Source organism: Asterias amurensis, chromosome 15, assembly GCF_032118995.1.
Source record: "Asterias amurensis chromosome 15, ASM3211899v1".
NCBI classification, from domain to species: domain Eukaryota; kingdom Metazoa; phylum Echinodermata; class Asteroidea; order Forcipulatida; family Asteriidae; genus Asterias; species Asterias amurensis.
Window position 1 is genome coordinate 9,100,810 of NC_092662.1, and position 22,305 is coordinate 9,123,114.

General features: G+C 39.0%; 1 protein-coding gene across 2 annotated transcripts in view; it reads right to left on the reverse strand.

Moving 5' to 3' along the window:
* Window positions 1–2,111: 2,111 nt before the first annotated feature.
* LOC139948542 (sushi, von Willebrand factor type A, EGF and pentraxin domain-containing protein 1-like) overlaps window positions 2,112–22,305 on the reverse strand; it is a 65,820-nt gene continuing 45,626 nt past the window's right edge. Inside the window, exons 23-29 of one of the 2 annotated variants that reach the window (XM_071946725.1) lie at window positions 18,992–19,276; window positions 13,637–13,810; window positions 11,810–11,986; window positions 10,462–10,722; window positions 9,582–9,827; window positions 5,594–5,839; window positions 2,112–4,868 (exon numbers count right to left, since the gene is read on the reverse strand). In XM_071946725.1, the coding sequence (XP_071802826.1) occupies window positions 4,603–4,868; window positions 5,594–5,839; window positions 9,582–9,827; window positions 10,462–10,722; window positions 11,810–11,986; window positions 13,637–13,810; window positions 18,992–19,276 (1,655 nt within the window). In that variant the 3' untranslated portion in view covers window positions 2,112–4,602. The remainder of the gene's footprint in view (window positions 4,869–5,593; window positions 5,840–9,581; window positions 9,828–10,461; window positions 10,723–11,809; window positions 11,987–13,636; window positions 13,811–18,991; window positions 19,277–22,305) is intronic. The other variant, XM_071946727.1, reaches the window with a different exon arrangement.

Here is a 22,305-nt window from a genome sequence, read left to right on the forward strand (position 1 = left end):
GACCGGGGAGACTGCGTCTGATGCGTGCTAAAAAGTCCTGTGACGTCACCCAGACCGCGGAGCATCCCGGACCGGGGAGACCGCCACACCGGGCGAGACGTTGTCGCCGAGATCGAGTGTAGGCTACATGTACACGACGGGCGATGGGCGACTATCGCTTAAAATGGGAAGGAGGTTGAATTAACTGACAAACGGCACGTAACGTGCCGTTTGTCAATTAATTGTTTAGCGTTTTTTTATGGTTTGTAAACCATGATTTGTGCACATTTGTTATGGTTTGTAAACCATGATTTGTGAGTGCACATTTTGTTATGGTTTATCAACCATGATTTGTAAACCATATTTGATGCCTCAATTTTCATGGTTTATAAACCATGAATTTGATGCATCAGTTTTCATGGTTTACAAACCATGTTTTTTAGATGCCTCCGATTTCATGGTTTATAAACCATGATTTTCACGTATAAATTTTCATGGTTTATAAACCATATGTAAACCATGTTTTTCATGCTTCAATTTTTATGGTTTGTAAACCATGATTTGTAAACCATGATTTTCATGTTTCATTTTTTATGGTTTATAAACCATGTTTTTAACTGCCTCAATTTTTATGGTTTATAAACCATAACTTTTAAACCATGATTTTCGTGCTTCTATTTTTATGGTTTATAAACCATGATTTTCATGCTTAAATTTTCATGGTTTATAAACCATGTTTTTAAGATGACGCAATTTTCATGGTTTATAAACCATGATTTGTAAACCATGAATTTGATGCTTCATTTTTTCTGGTTTATAAACCATGTTTTAAAGATGTGTAAAATTTCCATGGTTTATGAACCATGATTTATAAATGTTTGTTGCATGTTCATGGTTTGTTAACCATAAACTTACACACACAAAATACTACTGGTGTGTAAACCATAAAAAGGATTTGACAACACTTTCTATGGTTTACATCTAATTGCTATAAACCATGGTAAAACATGCCTTAAAAATGCCAAACAATTAATTGACAGACGGCGCCCCATAGTTAACTGCCAATTATCAACTCACATCACATATTATAGTGTCTGGCCTTAGCCAAAATCAGCCCCCCCCCCCCCCCCCCCTTCAAATCAGATGCAGGGTACATTGTGAACCCTAACATCACATACTGATTCCCCCACTAGTGCAAGGTCACACCTGAAAATGAGGACTGATGATCCACTATGAACAACTTCAACCCGAAATTGCTGTGGAAATCCGTTTCGCCCTAAAATTACAGCAGAAGGTAAATTTAAGGCAATCTTTCGGCATCTCCTGTTGCTCAGTTTTTTTGGCAATGGTATTCACAGCAATTTCAGAACAAGCCCACTTTGCCCAAGGAAACCATGCACACTCAAGAAACAGTAAACAGTGAATCATTGAATTACTGATCTAAAGTGGAATTAACACCCCACAGGGGGATTAAGTGACCTTCAGACCATGACCTTACTTTAGGACACTCACTTAGTGGCCAGTACACACACATCGAAGTGTATTTAGGCTACATGTACCTACTCACCAAAACTTATGATATCTGATATTAGCCCAAACTGTTTTAATGAAGGGAGGCCGTTCCAATGTATTGGTTGGTTTACGGATCGCGGTGACCGTTTGTCTTGAAAATTGATAACCATCGTTTTATTTATTTTTTTCGCCCGGCGACGAATCTATTTTAATTTTAGTCAGAGTAGGCCCATTGAAACATTCCATCGTATGTATGCTGATTTTATGTATCGAGAAAACGGGTTGTGAAAAAGCCTACAGGTCGTGGCAGTTTTCCTGCAACTTTGGACGCCGAATCGACACAAGCTTCTGACGTTCACATTTACGTTTTGCTCGCGATAAACGTGCAGCTGGTAATTACTCAAAACAATTGTAAGCATAAAAACGTACTTGGTATAAAACATTGTGAGAAACGTCTCCCTCTGAAGTAACGTAGTTCTCGCTAAAAGATTTGGCCTCAGCTGAGGTCTCGAGTTCAAGACATGAAAGCACACAACTTCGTGTGACAAGGGCGTCTTTTCTTCCATTATTCTCTCATAACTTCGACGACCAATTGAGTTCAAACTTTCACAGGTTTATTTTATGCGTCATGAGGATACACAAAATGAGAAGACTGGTCTTTTAAAATTACCAAAGGTGTCCAGTGCATCTAAGAACATTAAAGGTTTTTACCCATACACTGATGTGTATTAGCACTGTACACTCGGTACTTTCCCAGAGTCTTGTGAAAAACAAATCACAGGCATACTGAGTACAGAAGGTACTGAGTATACAGTGCTAACACACATCGGTGTAAGATATTACTAAGATGGGATTTGAACCCACCACCCTTGCAATTCTAGAGCAGTGCCTTACGAACTAGACCACCAAGGTTTCCCGGTAGAGGCAGTTCCAATCTTATGTTTTGGCAGCGGGTACAGCAACGATATAATAGATGTGAAATTTGCATCGGTACAAAGAATAAAGAATATTAGTTTTGGTTTTTATTATCGATGTGTGTAATAGCACTGTATACTCTGTGCTTTTCCCGAGTCCGGTGAAAAAAATCACAGGCATATTACTCGGGTGGGATTTAAGAACAGTTGACTTTGAAGGAAAGGGTTAAAGAGATTTACAGCCTTAGAGGTAATTAATGAAACAAGGGATGTGAACAAAAAGAAAAGGCAGACTTTGTAAACAAACATCCTGTACCCAAATTCATTCTTTATTTTCATAAATTCTTCTGCGCAATTGAAAACTTGATATACATTGAAACCCAGAGAACCTACAATTTCACCATTAGTTGTTTTGGTGCCACGAATACAAACATTTAATTAACAATATTATAAAGTTCAACTTACGATATGCAAAATATGTGTACATTTTTAAAACAAATTTTAAGGAACATGTAGTATTATTATCTTGACCTACACTGATTTTGGACAAATCTGTGGCTACTGGGTGCTTTGTTAGCAGAACAAATCTACAGACATACTACTCGGGTGGGGTTACAACCCCTTGATAAAAACAGGATTACCCACCAAATTTCCATTTGTTTCATATTGCTTAACACTGGTATTCAGCTGTTGTTTGCTTATCCTGAAAAGCACATTGAAAATTGGTTGACAATCCTATTTTTATTGAAGGCAACCCTTTCATGCTAAGAAAAGGTTTATGAAATTGGACCCAGAGTTCAAACCCTGTAATTAGTAGTATGTTTGTATACAATGTCTTAATTACTTACATTAATTTCTTGTATAAAAATGACAGCTAACAATTAACATTTGTTCATTGTGATATTATTAAATTCAGAGCCTTGCGGAGCTATTAATGAAGAATAGAAAACTACAAAAAGTCAAGCAACCAGTAACAGGTTCTGCTTTAATAAAACAGCATTCCTTTTATTCCTTACGTATGGTGGAGAGATTTATAGTCTATTGACAAGCTCCAGTGCATCAGGCACTCACACACTATGAGCAGCCCACACAATAATAACGGTGAGCCTTCCAAGCAGTTCTCCTTTCAGAAGAACCAATCAAAGCAGTGACTGACTCTACACTGAAACCTCTGAATCTCTATAAAGACAACAGTGTCTCAACAGTATTCAGTCTCCTGAGGATGACCAGAGCAGACTGGTCCTAACATTGAGGCCAATCATTCCATAGCAGTTAAGTGACTATTGAGAAGTCCCTCAATCCACTTTTACCAAAAGAAGTAGTTTCCTCTTTTCAAGAAGTAAGTAGTCTCCCTAATTCCAAAATCCACTCCGCAGCAGTGGAATAACAGGACATGTTCTAAAGAACAAATCTTCATGGCATATATGGATACCTGATGATCATACAATGCCTTTTAAAAAACCTATTATATTGCATGTGTTGTTAATATTTACTTCACCAAAATAACAAATCTATTATATTGCATGTGTTATTAATATTTACTTCACCAGAATAACACAGATTGAACGAGCAGATTATGTAAAACAATTTAAATGATGAAATCCCCCCAAAATAGAAACAATTCAAAGCCCATATGTACACTTTTGATAGGCTTGCGGTTTCGTAAGGGTCAAATAATTATCTTATGCTTTTAATGAAGCTTTCCTTTTCATTCAATTCAAATCAATTCAATAAAACATTTATTTTGGTATTGCATGATAAAATACATGTAATTGGTGTTTCATAAATTTAACGGTGACAGTTATAAACAGTAGCCAACATTATTTACAAATCGGAAGGCTTCGTTGTACGAGGTTGAAAAACCTTTAAAAAAACTTTCTTCGACTCCACGGTATCAAGTACTGTATATCAAATATTCCGCATAAAACTTCATGTGACAAGGGTGTTTTTTCTTCCATGATTATCTCGCAACTTCGACGACCAATTGAGTTCAAATTTTCACAGGTTTGTTATTTTGTGCATATGTTGAGATACACCAAGTGAGAAGACTGGTCTTTATTACCAATAGTGTCCAGTGTCTTTAATACACTTTGTAAAGTGCCTGGAGATATCTTTAGGTGCCGTATAAATCAAATATATTATTACTTGTTGTCAACACACATTATTGTTTACCGTTACTCCATGGATCATTTGACCTCTAACCTTGACTGCATTGTCCCACATAATCAACTTCAATGTCCTGATCAAGCAGACATCCAGTAGCTTTGAGTTTACAGATACTTGTGTATTCGTTTCCATCAGTTCCACAGTAAAGTCGTCTTTCCTCCTCCTCTTCACAATAGGTAGGATGAATACAGCTACATATTCTCTGACCTTGGTCAGTACCAACACATCTCTCCCATATCTCACAATCACCTCTACAATCCAATACTGCTGGCTCAGTTGTAGTCGGCTCAGCTCTTTCTGTAAAATCAAAATAATGTTTTAATCTTAAATGCAGAACTGTTTCAAACTCTGGCTCATTGTTGTGTTTAAGATGCACTTATTAATTCCTTATTAACGTTTGCCTTTCATTCGTTCAGAACCTTACTTTCTATGGTGAGCACATTTACTAAATCCTTTTTATTAAGTTAGGGAAGTTTTCCTGGTTTCAGCCTGCTTGTTTTGTGAGTACTCAATTCAGCTAGCATACAACATAAATTCCAGTCAAACTTGTCGCTGCAAGTATACATTGTATTCACACAGACTCCATGCAGAAACCAACCTTGTCTGCCGTGACAAAACCTTGCCCCATTTTACACAAATGGGTGAGGAACGATCAATTGGGGAATGATGCTGTTAAGCATCCAATCATTATCCACAGGGGACTCCATTAAATTGTGGAACATTGCAGCAGTTAACACATGGCAAAATAACGGATGACATGGGACATGTGTTCCACCAATCAAATGACAAGGATCTCTGTGTGCGGTGTATAATATTAATAGAAACTGTTTACTCGCAAAGAAGAATTGAACGTTGTTTTAATAAAATAAGAAAGATGTTTGGAATATTTAAAATGTTGTTTGAGGTGTTAATGAAGAGAGGAGAGAAGTATTTGTTGTGTAATAATTCTAAGATTTTTGGCTGCATATCGCTTAAGTAGCGTTCGCTGCAAAATTTGAACAAAAGAAAATGTTGGTACTCACCAATGACAGTTACTACAAAGGAGCAGATTGCTTGGTTGCCAGCAATGTCAACCAAGGTGTATGTGACTGTAGTAGATCCATGGAAGAAGGCATCACCTGATAGGTGGGAATTGGTCATTGTGAACACTCCAGTATTGTCCGTCATGGTAGGCTCAACCCAAGTGATGGTTACTGATGAGGCACCAGTGTTGAGAGTCTCAGTTCTGTCTGCTGGGCAGTCGCTGATGACTGGCGCTACACTGTCCACTGTCAAAGAAACAAACTTCAAACCTTGAAAAAGAATACCAAATTCTTCAAATGTAGTCTTTGTTATATAATTGGTTTGCGATAACACCATGTGTGTCTATACTTGCCAGGTAGAGTTTGTTCTTAGACGATGTCTTTCTTTATTTTACTACTGCGGAGTAGATTTATCCGATGTTCGGGAGTCTTCTCAGTTCTGAAAAGAACTGTCCTGCTTTTTAACTACCACTCGGGCGGAAGGAATAAACAATTGGCTTGGACTACTACTTTAGCTGATACATTAGGATCGTAATTAACTGCACTACCTCAGAGTAAATTCTTGAATTGGTCTCAACCAATGAAACAGTTTTGTTGAATTTAAATTTGTAAGGTTATTGACATTACTAGAGCCATTACAATGATAGTCTGGAAAAGGTATGTAAACTGCTCACAAAAAGTAAGGAAACTTTTTTCAATCCAGTATATTTGTTATTATTTACATGTAATACTCTCTTTGTATATGGTATATATCAATGCAAAGCTGAACTGTTCCTCTTTAAAATGATACCACATTTGCAATGATTACATGTTGCTGGACTTGGCTACACGATTAACAATGAGGCAAAGTCACAAATCAAATGTGCCAAAATTACCGTTGTCTGTGAATGGTCAATAGGTAATGCTCAATAATTGAACTGATCAAGCTTTTCAGAACCATTAATGGTTTACACAATGATTTGCACCAGTGAGCTCATCGGACACAATTAACCCTCATCTCATGAAAAAACACCTTGTTTGATGGGTATTTGCAAAACGATATTCTACAGCCGAATGCAGTCCCATACTTGCAGTCTCTTGAACCAAATGCCATCTTTCAAGATGACAACGCTCGCCCCAATCGAGCCCGACTGGTGACTGACTACCTGAAAAATGTTGGAGTGCACCGGATGGATTGGCCCGCTAACAGTCCAGACCTGAATCCCAAGGCACATCTGTGGGACCAGCTTGGCCTCGCTGTCTGTGCCACAACCACCAACACATCAACTGTGGCTGACCTAACCAGGTTCCTTAACAAAGAATGGAACCCATCCCTCATCATCAGCGCATCACAAGACTTGTGTGCAGCATGAGAAGAAGGTGCCAGACTGTCATCAACGCCTTCGGATCATCCACTTGTTAATACTGAACTTTTTGTATCAATAAAGTGTATTAAGATCAGTAAGTTGTCTTGCTCTGTACCAAACTTCTTGTCTCAATAAAGTGGATTAAGATCAGTATGTTGTCTTGCTTGTTTGAATTACAGTGTCAATTTGATTGTTCACACAGTAACACAAAATTGCTAATTTTGGCACATTTGATTTGTGACTTTGTATCATTCTCATTAACGCTAATTTTGGCACATTTGATTTGTGACTTTGTATCATTCTCATTAACGTGGTCAAGTCCAGCAATATGTAATCATTGCAACTGTGGTATCATCTTAAAGAGGAACAGTTCAGCTTTGCAATGATATATACCATATACAAATAGAGTATTAAATAATAACAAATATACTGGATTGAAAAAAGTTTCCTTACTTTTTGTGAGCAGTTAGAAGAGGTATTTTCCAAGGTGATTCTTTGTCTCCGCTGCTGTTTGTTCTTGCTCTGTTGCCCCTGTCATCGATTCTGAGGAAGGTACATGTAAGTGCCGGTTACCAAATGAAGAAAGATGGGTGTAAGATAAACCATCTGCTTTTTATGGACAATTTGAAGTTGTTTGCCAAGAATGAGGTGGAGATCGACTCTTTGGTGCAGACCTTCAGGATTTTCAGCGATGTCATCGGGATGCAATTTGGCCATGAGAAATGTGCTTCAATGACAATGAAGAGGGGAAAGAGGGTACATTCCGATGGCATCGCTCTGCCAGATGGTGCATGGATGAAGGCTTTGGTTTAGAGGAGAGTTACCGGTATCTTGGTGTACTCGAATCGGACCATGTTCTTCATGAGGAGTCAAAGGTAAGGCTGAAGGCAGAATACATCAGACGGGTCAAGAAATTTTTGGAGTCTAAACTCAACGGGGGAACATGGTTAAGGCAATTAATACATGGGCCGTGTCTATGGTGAGGTACAGTGCGGGTATAGTCGAGTGGACTAAGGAAGATTTACATGTAGATGTCATGGATAGGAGAACAAGAAAACTGATGACCATGAATGACATGCTTCATCCGCGGCGAATGTGAGGAGGCTTCATCTTCCAAGGGCAGAGGGCGGTAGTATAGAGGGTTGCTGAGTGTGGCAGGCAGTGTCAACATAGAGCGCAGGAGTTTGCATTGTCATATTAGGAAAACTGAGGAGAACTTGTTGAAAGCAGCGCAGAAATACTTGAAAGCGGGCGAAGTTGGGCCGAAGGAGTACAAGAGGGAAAGGAAATAAGAAAGACACCAAGATTGTTAGAACAAAACACTTCTTGGTAGGTTCTTAAGATGTACTAAAGAAGTGGCCTGCAACTAGTCCTGGAATTGGCTAAAGAGCGGAGAGTTGAAAAAGGAAACCGAGGACTTGATTACTGCGGCACAGGACCAGTCTCTGAGGACAAATGTAATGAAGGCAAGGATAGAGAAAGCGAATGTCTCTCCTACATGTATGTGCAGGATGTGTAACAAGGCGGAGGAGACTGTCTTTCATATTGTCAGCGAGTGCAGTAAGATGGCTTAGACGGAGTACAAAGGTAGACGCGACAAGTTGGCCAAGGTAAATCATTGGGAACTGTGCAAAAAATGGGGTGTCCAAGTGACTGCAAAATGGTACGACCCTGTTCCGGAGAAAGTTACAGAGACCGACCGCGTCAGATCCTCTGGGACTTTAACATTCAGACTGATCATGTTATAGAACATAGGCGTCCGGATGTCGTAGTCTTAGATCAATCAATGAACATTTATTTTTCATGGTGACATTAACTATTTACGCATACACTAGAAAACAACATCGATGAATATAATAATGTATAGAATTTGAAGATAATTAACTACAGAAATTAACGTAATAGTCAATATGCAGGGAAAAAGTTTAAGCATAATGCTTTTGTATATTTCCCTGAGACGGACAATTAAGGACTTGGACGACAAGGACAAAAAAACAAAAGCAACCGAAAACAGAATAAAGAAACAAAAACAAAAATTAAACAAACAATAAGGCAAAGAAGATGTGTCATCTCATTGACATAGCTGTGCCAGGAGATTTAAGGGTAGCTGTGCTGGGAGACTTAAGGGTAGCTTCGAAGGAGATGGACAAGATCCAAAAGTACCAAGACCTGGCAGGTGAAAGTAAAAGTAGTTCCTGTGGTGGTTGGAGCGCTCGGCACCATTTCAAAAGCATTAGGGAAACATCTGGACAAAATATGCACAAATGTGAGAACAAATCTTTTGCAGAAGGCGGCGCTGTTGGGAACAGCAAGGATCCTAAGAAAGTCGCTCGAGATCTAAAGGCTACGGAATGTAGCCCGACTCAAGGAGTTACCGGCACAAATGAAAATATGATCTTTCTTTTGCATGCTGTGATAAGATTTAATAATGCATTTATAATGTGTCACCTATCGAGTGTACTAGACCCTATTCCGAGGCACGTAACAAAACAAAAAAACATATAAAACAAAAAAGAAATAAAGAATACAATACAAAATTATACAATGAATAATCTAATATAAGGTGGGAGATTATTCCACATAGTCTGAGAGCAGCGTACACAATTTTTAGTTGAGCAGAAATATTTCTTTGGCAATCTTACCAATAACAAGGACATTGAAGCCACAAGTTGTCTGGTTGCCTGCAATATCAGTTGCAGTGTATTGAACTAGGGTGGTGCCCACACTGAAGGTTGAATTTGGGGCGTAGTTTGAGGTGACCTCGGGGGAGACACCGGAGATGTTTGTAACAGATGGTATCATCCAGTCAACAGTGGCTGTCGTCCAAGCGTTCTGCACGTACGTTATGGTATCATTCGGACAGAAGGAAAACACAGGGCCTAGGTTGTCTGCAATAATAAGTTATGTAAATAAATGGGGGGAAAAAATAAATAAATTCACAATGAATGTACTGAGCTCATAATAGTTACCGCCAGAAAAAATATTGAACTTATTAGGGCAATTAGTGATATAGAAAGCTTCATGCATACGATGTTTAGAGTAACAATGATATGCAAGAATTTAAATTCACCAAAAACAAGGCTAAAAGCTACTCTTGGCAAAGGGCTACAAGAAGAATTATAACATTTGACAAAAATGTTATAAATTTGTGCGTGCGTGTGTGTATTGCTCAATGGCATAACTCTGGGGGGGGGGCCTGTTTTCCAAAAATGGATGTTGATTATGTCCAGACTTTTTGGATTGGATGTTTCAAAAGTTTAATGATTTAAATGTATTAAACACTATTTTTCCATTAACATACAAAAAATTACAAATTTGCTTTGACACTTATGCAATATTATCTTGCAAAAAAAAAAAGAAAAAATTACATAAACAAAGGTGCTGAAATGGGCTTTTAAAAGAAAAAGGCAGATGAAAACTTGGGCAGAAGTGCCCCCCTCCCGAAAGAATAGTGTGCCCCCCTGAAATTCTTAGCACGTGGAGGAGCGGACCTAACAAAACATAAATAATTTGACCTCTTACCTTGACTACATAGTCCCACATAATCTACTTCAATGTCCTGATCAAGCAGACATCCAGTAGCTTTGAGTTTACAGAAACTTGTGTATTCGTTTCCATCAGTTCCACAGTAAAGTCGTCTTTCCTCCTCCTCTTCACAATAGGTAGGATGAATACAGCTACATATTCTCTGACCTTGGTCAGTACCAACACATCTCTCCCATATCTCACAATCACCTCCACATTCCAATACTGCTGGCTCAGTTGTAGTCGGCTCAGCTCTTTCTGTAAAATCAAAATAATGTTTTTATCTTAAAGGCAGTGGACACTATTAGTAATTACTCAAAACAATTATAATCATAAAACCTCACTTGGTAACGAGTAATGGGGAGAGGTTGATAGTATAAAACGTTGTGAGAAACGGCTCCCTCTAAAGTGACGTAGTTTTTGAGACAGAAGTAATTTTCCACGAGTTTGATTTCGAAACCTCAGATTTAGAATTTGAGGTCTCGAAATCAAGCATCTGAAAGCACACAACTTCGTGTGACAAGGGTGTTTTTATTTCATTCATATCTCGCAACTTCGATGACCAATTGAGCTCAAACTTTCACAGGTTTGTTATTTTGTGCATATGTTGAGATGCACCAAGTGAGAAGACTGGTCTTTGACAATTACCAATAGTGTCCACTGCCTTCAAATGCAGTTGTTTCAAACTCTGGCTCATTGTATGTGTTTAAGATGCACTTGTTAATTCCTGCATGAAACTGCCTAGACCAAATGAATTATTAAAAATGTGAAGATACATTTTTGTGACTTGATAATTGTTGTGATTATTTCTGACAACTGCAAGTTAAAACTCTTTAAGGAATCAGTCCAAATTATCAGAAATATTTTAGGTGTAGAGAGTGCTATTCTTATAACCCCAACCACCTTTTTGTGAGAATGTGAATGCCTCAGTATTACAATGTACCTGAACAACAACCATGCTCAACATCCAGCTAATCAATGTTTGCCATATGACATCAAGAACACCTTTTCCATGGTGAGCACATTTACTAAATGGGCAATTCCAAGCAAACATTTAAGTTGTACTTTTACTTTTAATGGTCAGGAACCATGACAAAAATTTAAAACGTTTCTTATAAAACACATAAGAATTGGTCACGTGATATATTGTCGGAATCCCGACAAAAACTAATTTTGAGCACTTTATTTCACTGCTACTAATAATTGGCGGACTTTTTCGAGCAACGGCTCAAACGCAAACTTGTAACTTTCTCGACCCCCATCAAAATACCTATTGAATTTTAAATCAAAATTTTGGATCAAATCGGCCAAGAATCTGACATAGCATCTTTAATAACAATCTTACCTTCACAATGAGGATAAGAGTTTGACCAGGTACCACCAGATTGACATACTAAGTAATCAGCACCAACTAATCTATATCCATGAAGGCATTGAAATGCTACGTTTGAACCAACTAAGGTCCCTCCACTCTCCACAATCATATGTGGATCATCACTTATGATCGCAGGACAGTTAAGAGCTGCAAATATAATATATAATTCAATATCAACAAGTTATTTACACTAGCAATTAATGTTCACAAAACATGGGTAGAGGAGGACCCATGCAATTGTCATCTGTACATGATGGTGTGATTTTGAGTGGCAAAATGTAAAATATTCACTTCATTTATTTCAAGCTTCATTTGCATAGTGAGAACCATCAATGAGCACTAGTGTTGTCCAGAACAGCTGGAGTAGCTGGCGATTTTGCCGGGGATTTCGCCGGCTACTTGGTCCTTTTCTGCCGGCTACTTTTATTGTTTTATTAGTTTTTTGGTCTCCTCCAATTTGCTAAAGTACTGTCCTACAACTGGAAAATCTTTTAGGCCTTAGGCGGGCCCCTGACCCCACATCGTAGGGGCACTCAATCTCGCTTGCTAAGTCGTTTGACAAAGCCGACAACTTACATTCTTTTTACCTGCTACTACAAAAAACTGTGGACAACCCTGAGAGCACTACTATCTATTGTCTTGTTTGCCCACAGACTGATAACTAGGGCAGTTGCAAAATAAGCGGCAACAAGCGGGTTACCAGGATCAGCTCATGGCAGATGATATTGTCAATGGGACACTTTTGGATGGTCCTTTTTCACAGTTCAGCGCCTGCTCAGACCTACATGCGCAATACTGAGCATGTAGGGGCACGCTCAGACTGCAAAAAAGGACTGTTATGTCTGCTGCTGCCAGCGTCTTAAAATTCGCCCATTGGGTCTCTCTCCACCACAATAATAACTGGGCTCATTCAAAACAAGACTACAAATGTCTTTGAAAAACTTGTTAACAGTTTTATGAGTCTTTAAAGATAAGGTAACAAACCACAAGGGAAACTGACTGGGTTAATTAAGTTAAACTTTTTGGTGAAAAACTAAAATTGATTAGAACCTGCGATTAACGTGACGGCACTCTACCAACTGAGCTATAAGCTCTGTTATGGCAATCTTCATATTTTCCTAATACATGTAATATGTACATGGGTGCCAGTCAGAAGCCATATAGCCATTATAACTGCCGTGTAGCCAGGGATCGCACCCAAGTTTATGATACAACCTGGGAGCACCCTAATGGGGATCAAATTTTTGTTGATATTATCAAATCCTGTCCTTGTAAATTTTTCTTTGCTCACCCAAAAGTGTTATCTTCAAGAATGTGAGAATGGCATCGTTTTTTTGACAAAAAGTGATAAGTTAAAACCGATGTACAACATGCTACCAAAGCTTGGGTGTGTGCATGTGTGTGAACTTAGACTGTGAAATAACATCACAATTTCGGGGAGGGGGGGGGGTCATAAGGGCAAGTGTCTTTTTGTGATTGGAACTTTCCAGAGTTGTTATTTTTATGTTGTTAACACTATGTTTCCATTTACCTGCAGGCACCGGATTTTTTGTTTGCACTTACGCCAGATTATTTTATAAAAGTAGTAGATTACATTAAAAAAAGGTGCTGAAACGAGACTTTGGAAAAGAGTAACTGGAAACTTGGGCAGTTATAAATGCCCCACCCCACCCAAAAAATGGTGTGCCCCCTACAATTCATAAAATGTGGATGAGTAAGCTATTTAAATCAAGTGCCAACGTGTTAATAACTTTTCTGAAACATTGGATGCAAATAAAATTCAACTTTGATACTTACATCTGCATGATGGAAAGAAACTTGGTGACCATTGGCCGAGATTACATTTAAAGATGGAGTCTCCCTGAAGCTCATACCCCTCATTGCATTCAAATGACACTGATTGTGTTATTGTGAACTCATCGCCATGTCGTCTCCCATTCGTAAGTGGTTCTGGCTCTGGACAAGAGATAGCTAGATGGGAAAACAACAGTTACTTACTATTTAACTACTGAAAGCTATGGTGAAGCAGCCTAAGGTTTTTATTCACATAACAGACAAATGTATAACAAATGGAGATCAACAGCAATCTTAACACATGGTATCTGATCTGAAGAGTGCTTTTAAAGGCAGTGGACACTATTGGTAATTACTTAAAATAATTATTAGCATAATAAAACCTTACTTGGTTACGAGTAATTGGGAGCTGTTGATAATATAAAACATGAGAAATGGCTCCCTCTGAACCTGAAGCAGCATAGTTTTCCCACGAATTTGATTTCGAGACCTCAGAATTAGATATTGAGGTCTCGAAATCAAGCATCTGAAAGCACACAACTTTGATGACCAATTGAGCTCAAATTTTCACAGGTTTGTTATTTTATGCATATATATGTTGAGATACACCAAGTGAGAAGACTGGTCTTTGACAATTACCAATAGTGTCCAGTGTCTTTAAGTAGTTACAACAAACCTTCGACAAGGGGTCAAAACAATCTTATTCCTGGTTACTCAATTTCTTAGGAGTGAGCAGCCAAGACAACACAATTAGTTAATTAATAAGCCATGATTATGTAATTGCTTCTCTTCACCCAGCATACCCAGCATGCCCAGGGATAAATGGAAATCTGTGAAGGGGTACCTGTGAGGACAGAGCAGTTCTTGTGATTGATTTGGCTTGATGCACTACAGCTGTGGCAGCACAGGTTGAATACCCACAGGGAAACTGAGATTTGGTTTAAAATGCCACACAAATGGCAAACTGGGAAGTCAGAGATGGTTCTTTGTGATTGATTCAGCTTAGTGTGCTACACACTTAGCAGCAGAGGCTGTGTATACGCAAATGGTATTAAGCAAGCTGACATTGAACGACTAGAAGGCTCCAAAACAATGCTGCTCGTATCATTTTCTCACAACCCAAATACACACACGCCTCCACTCTTCTCTAACAAATACACTGGTTAGACAACGCCACCTTCAAACCATCAGTGAACATGCACAAAGCCGCTCTCTGACGTACTTCCACAGTTTATCACAGAGTCTCTCAACCTCAACAAACCTGGTTGGAGTGGCCTCCGCTCCAGCCAGAATCTAACAATCCCTCGCACTCACAAATGGGCAGGGGACCGGTCCTTCTCAGTTGCTGGTCCCCGATGCTGGAACTCTCTATTGAATCACATTCGCACCATCAACTCACTCCAGACTTTCATGTGTAAATTCAAAACACGTCTGTTCTCTTCTCGCCCATAAACTGAAATTTTTTCATAGCTTTATTTGTACCAGCGCATTTTATCTCTGTAAAATGAGCTAATTTATTAATATTAGCGAATAAATGGCCCCTTTTAACCAGCATACATTGTGTATAACTAGTGTTTGCGCTTTGCATGTTGCATGTTTATTCATCTTAGTTTCATTGGCACTTTATCACCTAACTTACATGTGTCACAATTTGCTGCAGAAAGAGGTACTACACTAACCGCTTTTTTAAAGTCTTGTTGACATGCCAAATATGAAATCAAGAATAAAGAAATCATCACAATCACTATAAAACAGAGGGTTTGTGTGTTTTTGATGTTTTCAATAGTTTTGTCAAACAAATTTAACTCCTAGATGACATTTTCTGTAAACTTTTTCAAACAACTAAGCACAGTGTAGCCCAAGTAAATATTTGAAAAATTGTTCTTGCTTTGCCATCGTGAATAAAAACCTTCTTTAAACATCTTTTCAAACCTGTAGGCCTACATTTTAAAAAAAAATATCATTGAAAAGGTTGTTTTTTATAATTAAAAAAAAAATGGGGATGGGGGGTTTCGAACGGTCGGGCAGGGACAATCAACAATTTTTTTTTTAAGTGGCCTAATTGCTATCACCCCCACTAACTGCTATCATGTACGCGCTGAAATTGTATCAATTTTGATGTAACAGGTGCCCACATATAAACTCATACACGTATGTCCATACATGGTCTGGTTCACATTTAGCAGAGGTCATAGTTGACAGTAAAATGTGGCACTTGAACATTAATACAACAGAAACGCAAACCCAAAGTTTCACATTTTGACAGTTTTAACCATTTGTTTTTAAGGAAAAGGTATTTATTAAGGGGACAGTGGTTGGTGACTGGCCGCTGTGAATGGACCACGCCTCCAGCTTGGTCCAGATAATAGTCTTGGTTCCAAGACCATTGGTGTTGCGCGGTCACACACAACCAACGTTCCGATTATGCACGGCAAAAACTGTCCACGCTTGTAATGAACGAACGCTAGCGGGCGCTGTTTCTCTGATTTACGGATCTCACCATGTCCTGTGCTCACCATGGTCTTGGATATTTGCAAATTGAAGGCGTGGCCAGACTATGTAAATTACTTTTAATGTATGCAATATTCATATCACGTGACGAATTGAAGATGACTATTCAAACTAGATCGAGTCAAAGGTCAATATGATCGGCGGTCTTTTTTTAATAATCTTTGCTCAAAGAGTGATTCCGTGGTCATTATAGGCCTATTAAAAGGAAAACAGTGAAATTTTAAGTATAGGTACCTATTCAGATTATGGATACGTGACGATTTAAGTCGTAAATAATGGTCAAAAATCGAACGTAAAATTAGCATTCAGAGAGTCCGTGTATCGGACGCTGTATGGCCCCACGGCGTGGAGCAATCGGAACGTGAAATAAGCCTTGTGGAATATCACGTACCGCCCATGCCGTGTCTCGTGGGGTTGAAGGTGTTAAATCCCAGGCGCTATGAACTCCCAGCTTGCGGGTGTCGAATCCGTTGTTTCTTATGATCGCAACGTTCCAATATGCTCCATTTTAATTCATGGCCCCTAATTTCTTTTTGTTATGAGTTTTCAGGTAATTTTGATGATGTCAAAACCTAGGAATATCGCATATTGTTATATTGACAGTGTTATTGTGTGAGTAGCTTAAAAAAATTATGAGAATTTTTTATAAAAGGTTTAAATAAAAATAATGCTAAAACAAAATTCCCTCAAAGCATAATTTTGTCAAACAAAGTATTATTTTTTTAATTCTGTGAATGAAGAGTTATTTTTGAGGTAATGATTAAACTGGGCAACTAGTGGAATTTAATGACCAGACTATTCGCCTCAAATAACTTGGAGTTGAATAGCAGTAGTCGCCGCTGGACAAGCAATCAAAACTCGAAATTTCTCATGAGTTATTCCAAAAGATATTGTTACGACTACATTCCCAAAAAATGTTATTTGGTTACACTCCAAGCTACGCAGCTACTCGGCTACGTTTACGTTCCAAGATACGCTTAGGTCTACGTTCCTTCAAGTTACAATATAATATCAAAAGGTATGTTTTCAAGCCCGAGTCAAGCTACGCTTACATTCCAAGATACGCAGCTACGTTTACGTTCCAAGATACGCTTAGGTCTACTTTCCTTCAAGTTACACTATAATATCAAAAAGTACGCTTCCAAGCCCGAGTCAAGCTATGCCTACGTTCAAAGATACGCAGCTGCGTTTATGTTCCAAGATGCTATGCTTCAGTCCAAGATATGCTTACGTTCCAAAAGATGTCAACGTTCCAAGCTACACAGCTACTCAGCTGCGCTTACAGATCTGCTTACGTTCCTTCAAGTTACGCCATAATATCAAAAGGTACGCTTTCAATCCCATGTCAAGTTACGCTTACGTTCCAAGATACGCAGCTATGAATTATGTTCCAAGATATGCTTACGCTCCACCAAAAGATACTGTTACGTTCCAAGCTACGCAGCTACTCAGCTACGCTTATACACTCCAAGATACTAATAGGTTACGCTACAATATCAAAAAGTACGCTTTCAATCCCAAGTCAAGCTACGCTTACGTTCCAAGATATGCAGCTACTGTTACGTTTCAAAATACGTTCTCACAAAGATGCTTTTGAATCCCTCAAGATTTCCTTCCCCCAAGATTAAAAAACTTTCACTGTGAATAACACTACAGGGCCCACCAGTTAATATCTGTTTGGCAGAAAATACTGTACACAATTTCTTTACTATCCAAAAATTTACTTGGGCACTACAAAATTTCAAATTTAATTAAAAATTGGCTGGCAACCAGTTTCTGCTAAGCAATACTATTTTGTGCTAACTATAAGCAAATTGTTTAGCCAATACAGGCTTCATCAGTGTGGGCCCTGGCACGTCGGGAGCATAACGCCACGATCGCATTTCAAGCTGCATATCATGGCAATGCAGGTGTCTGGATCTGGACATTATACACAGAAATGTTTGTGCTGGTACCACAAACCTTTCTTTATCGTATTTCCACCCTGTGTCAAAGTTTCAAATCCTACTGATCTGGACATTATTATACTCCGATAAAAACATATGTACCCACACACAGAGTAAAGCAAAAGTCATGCAATGGAATTACTGCATGCATTGTACACTACATGCACAACACTGATGAATTATTCATGAGCCAACCGCAACGCAGCCTCTGATTGGCTCCACCGGAAAGTCGGGGGAGATTTGCCGAAAAACAATAAAAAAGTTAAGACCCGTCGTTGCAAATATTCAAGACCATTGTGAGATCTAAATCAGAGAAACAGAGCGCCCGCTAGCGTTCGTTCATTACAAGCGTGGACAGTTTTTGCTGTGCATAATCGGAACGTTGGTTGTGTGTGACCGCGCAACACCAATGGTCTTGGGACCAAGACTATCCAGATAACAGAGGCCAGCCACCAACCCGCCCGGTCATTACCACAAAGTGAAGTCCAAATAATCCAACTGTTATTCCATAATTAAATGTCAGAATGAACCACCCAACCTACTGCCCTGCCAACCCACTGCCAAGTGTCAGGAGAGTCCCCGAGTATGCTAAAAGCATGGAAATAAAACACAAACACATGGCAGCCATCGATCACAATAGAGAACACAATGTAGATGTGACAGGAGGAAGCAAATGCCGAGTATAAAGCATTTTATTATAAAAATTGATAATAAAATTAATTAAACATTGATTTGTTAATTCTAGCCCTTAACATAATTTGCTGGAGGAGGAACAGTGTCCTCCTAGAACAAAAACTAACGCCCACCAAAACAAATAATACTAGCGCCAAACTAATGATTATTAAATAGCTGGAGATACAGTTACATTTCTTTGATTTTAGTCCTTAGTGGTGGAACTTACCTCTTACCTGAATATCAAGACTATGCTGGAATGTGCCTCCTAGTCTCTGACACACATAAACACCAGAATGTTCCTCTCTTGGTTGTCCATAATGCTTGCCAAATGCAAACTTGCCATGAATGTGCTCTCGGTGAGGAACAACAAGGCTAGGTTTATATGGGTGGCTTACCCTGCATCCAATCGCTAGTTGACCGATGCCAGGGTAGATAAGGAGAGTGCCATTAGCGTAGTACTGATAGCGCATGTTGGCCAGATATGGAAGTTGAAACCATGATTCAGCACGCTCTAGAGTTATATAAAAAAACATGGTTATGAGATACAGCAACCCTTGCCATAGGCCTAATCGACGCTTCAATTTTTTATCTTTTTTTTCAATAAACGTTTATAACATACTCTTGTTGAAAAACAAAAAACAATTGTGAGAATTAAACAGTACAAAGAAATTGAACAAATCTTATATTACACAATTGCCTGTTAAAATGTATCATAGTTTTAACAGTTTTGTGAATTAGATTGTTACAAGTTCCTAAATAGTTCACATGTTGTCTTCAACCTCTACAATCTTTCCAAAACTTTATTCTTTAAACAAATAATAACATATTTTTTTATTTTTGTTGTTGTACAGTATTCTCGCCAGAGAGAGAACACAAAATCAAAAATCAAACTTCATGTATACAAATATTTGTAACAATTTTGTTTCCCAGGATCCCTTCTATCTAATAAGTGTGACATATTTTGGACAACAGGGACAATAGCCCCTTGGCCGCAGGGCTCGAATTTCACGCTGGACCGCAGGCCCGAGGCCAGTGATTTTAGCTTCGGTCCAGTAAACTTTATGCCGAACAAGTCCGGCGGTCTTGTGTTTTTTTTTATGCATACTAATATAGTTACTATTACAAATAATTATATGAAATATATTATCTTTCATTAAAAAATGTATTTCAATCTCATTTAAAATAAAAGTTTTTGTTTTACTTGTCGTCAAATCAGTGTTCTGAGCACGCCTGCGGAACGTCAATCCGTCCTTTTTTCACGTGCATCAGGCTGCATACAAGTTTTCCATTCAGTTTACTCATGCCCACACCTTGTACATCTAGTCTCAAACCATTCATGTTTATGCACCCGGGGAGTGAGCGAGCGGGGACGAGGGAGTGATGTGTTGGTACCCGGCGCGGCGGCACACCTTAGTGCAGCGATGTTTGTTTACCACTGACCATGTGTAAAGTCTGATACCTTACAAAGGAGTGTTGAATTTGCATTAAGGAGGTCTGGTTGCAATACCACACATCCCTGTGTTGCATGGATTAAAAGTAAGGTCTTGTTGCCAAACGTCTTGCTAAGTATGGCTACCAACAGTGATGAGCTTCTGACTACCGCTGTCAAATTTTTGGTCAATCTTTTTATGACGATCTTTTTATGAATGCTGCACGTTGCAGTGTTTTGTTGGTGATTTGCCTGTCACATCGGAATTTTTTTTTTTGAGGCGGCGAGAATGACGTGAAGTAGGTATATGGAACTTTATTGATTGGGTTTCACAGCACAAAAAAGCCTCATAAGGGATGAAAAAGGCCTGCTGTTCTATCGTGTTAACTTTTTTTTTTTCTAATAAAATTTTGGTCTTGTAAAAAATCTTCCGGTCCAGTAAAAATTCTGAGCAACAAGCCCTGCGGTCTTGTGGATTTTTTCCCCAAATTCGAGCCCTGCTTGGACTGTGGCCACCATTGTTCAGGTCAAACAATTTCAGTCAATGCTAGGTCGTTCTTTGTCCTTAGCAAGGTCACTGTTTGGGCTTTTGAAGTCATATGCAAGAGGTCTGTTGAAACTCGCTTCCCTTCAACCTACAATGAGAGCATCTTCTACAGTAGTCCCCACAAGAATCATAGAGGTCGTTCAGACACCGTACTAAAGTCGGTTTAACTCATGGTTCAACCCGATCGAGTTCAACTCAGTGTGTCTGAACGGATCTAAAGTTAGACCGAATCGAGTTCAACCCACAAAAGTTAAACCGTCGAGCGAGGGGGTTTATCTTTAGACCGCTTCGGGTTTATCTTTTAACACTGCATGTGGACAGAATGACATCCGGTTTCAACTCACAACGGACGACCCATGCCCATTGTGTGTTTCAATGCACACGCCCGGGACCCGGAGTGCTTGTATACGGTTTTTGTTGCCTCTGAGTGCCGAAAAGCTCCTAGTATTTATATTCTGTTCTTGTCGCTTACCGAGTTGGCGAAACTCCCTCGATCGGTGTATGCAATTTAACAACGGCCCACGCCAATGACTTCTTAAATTCTGATTTTTTTATATATATTTTCCAAGCGATTTTTGTTGAGTGTCCTACAATAAATTGAAACTGTTTTTCATGCGTATACTACGAGCGCAGCGAAGAAGCATATTTTGTAATGCTTCTCACATGCACAGCGCTGCCATCCCATAGTGATCTATCTCTGATATCCCATAGTTATCCATCACCGATCCCGTGGATGTGCTTTTTCCATTGCCGTCACCGTTACTAGCGTGATGTACTTTCAAATTAGGAGAATGAACTGCCGTGGGTGCTAGGCTGTGTGTAGGGGAAATTCCCCTTGGCAAGCAATACCACGTTGTTGGGAAGGTTGGGAACAAAATTGAAAAAGTACACGTATTTACGTAACTTGCACGTGTGTAGTTGTATTTATGAAAGAATCGGAATAAAAATCGCGGCACCAGCTTTTGAGAGATCGCAACTTCCAATCGATTGAGGTACGAACTTTTATTAAATCAAAACCGATGGTATAAAACACAAAAAATAAACGTGTTCTGATTCATGGAATATGGATAATATTTTGGTGAGTTTTCTCGGCTGTTTGTGTCAATATTTTGTTTGTTTAATTATTTGTTTAAGAGTCGTGTTCATGTTTGTTTTAAGTGCCCGTATCCTCCCAACGATAGAACTGTTTTTCGCGTTCGATTGAGCCATTTTTATCCAATATATAACATGTTCTGATGATTGTCCAGGGCACTCAGTATCTCGGTGCGTGAATCTGATGAACCGGATGTTAGAGCAATGGGGTCGCGTCTACTTTGACCTCTTAAAACCGAAGATAAACCCGATCGGGTTTAACTCTGTGCTGTCTGAACGCAATGGGTTTTTATTTTTACGACCACCCCCCCGCTGCTCGTAAAAGTTAAACCGGTTCGGGTCTAAGTTAGTACGCTGTCTGAACATACCCATACATGAAGAGGTCTCAATGAAAACAGGAAACACTTTATTAATCTCATTATGTTCATGTCTGAAACATGATCTAGCTGTGAGGTAAGCTGTGGGGAATTGT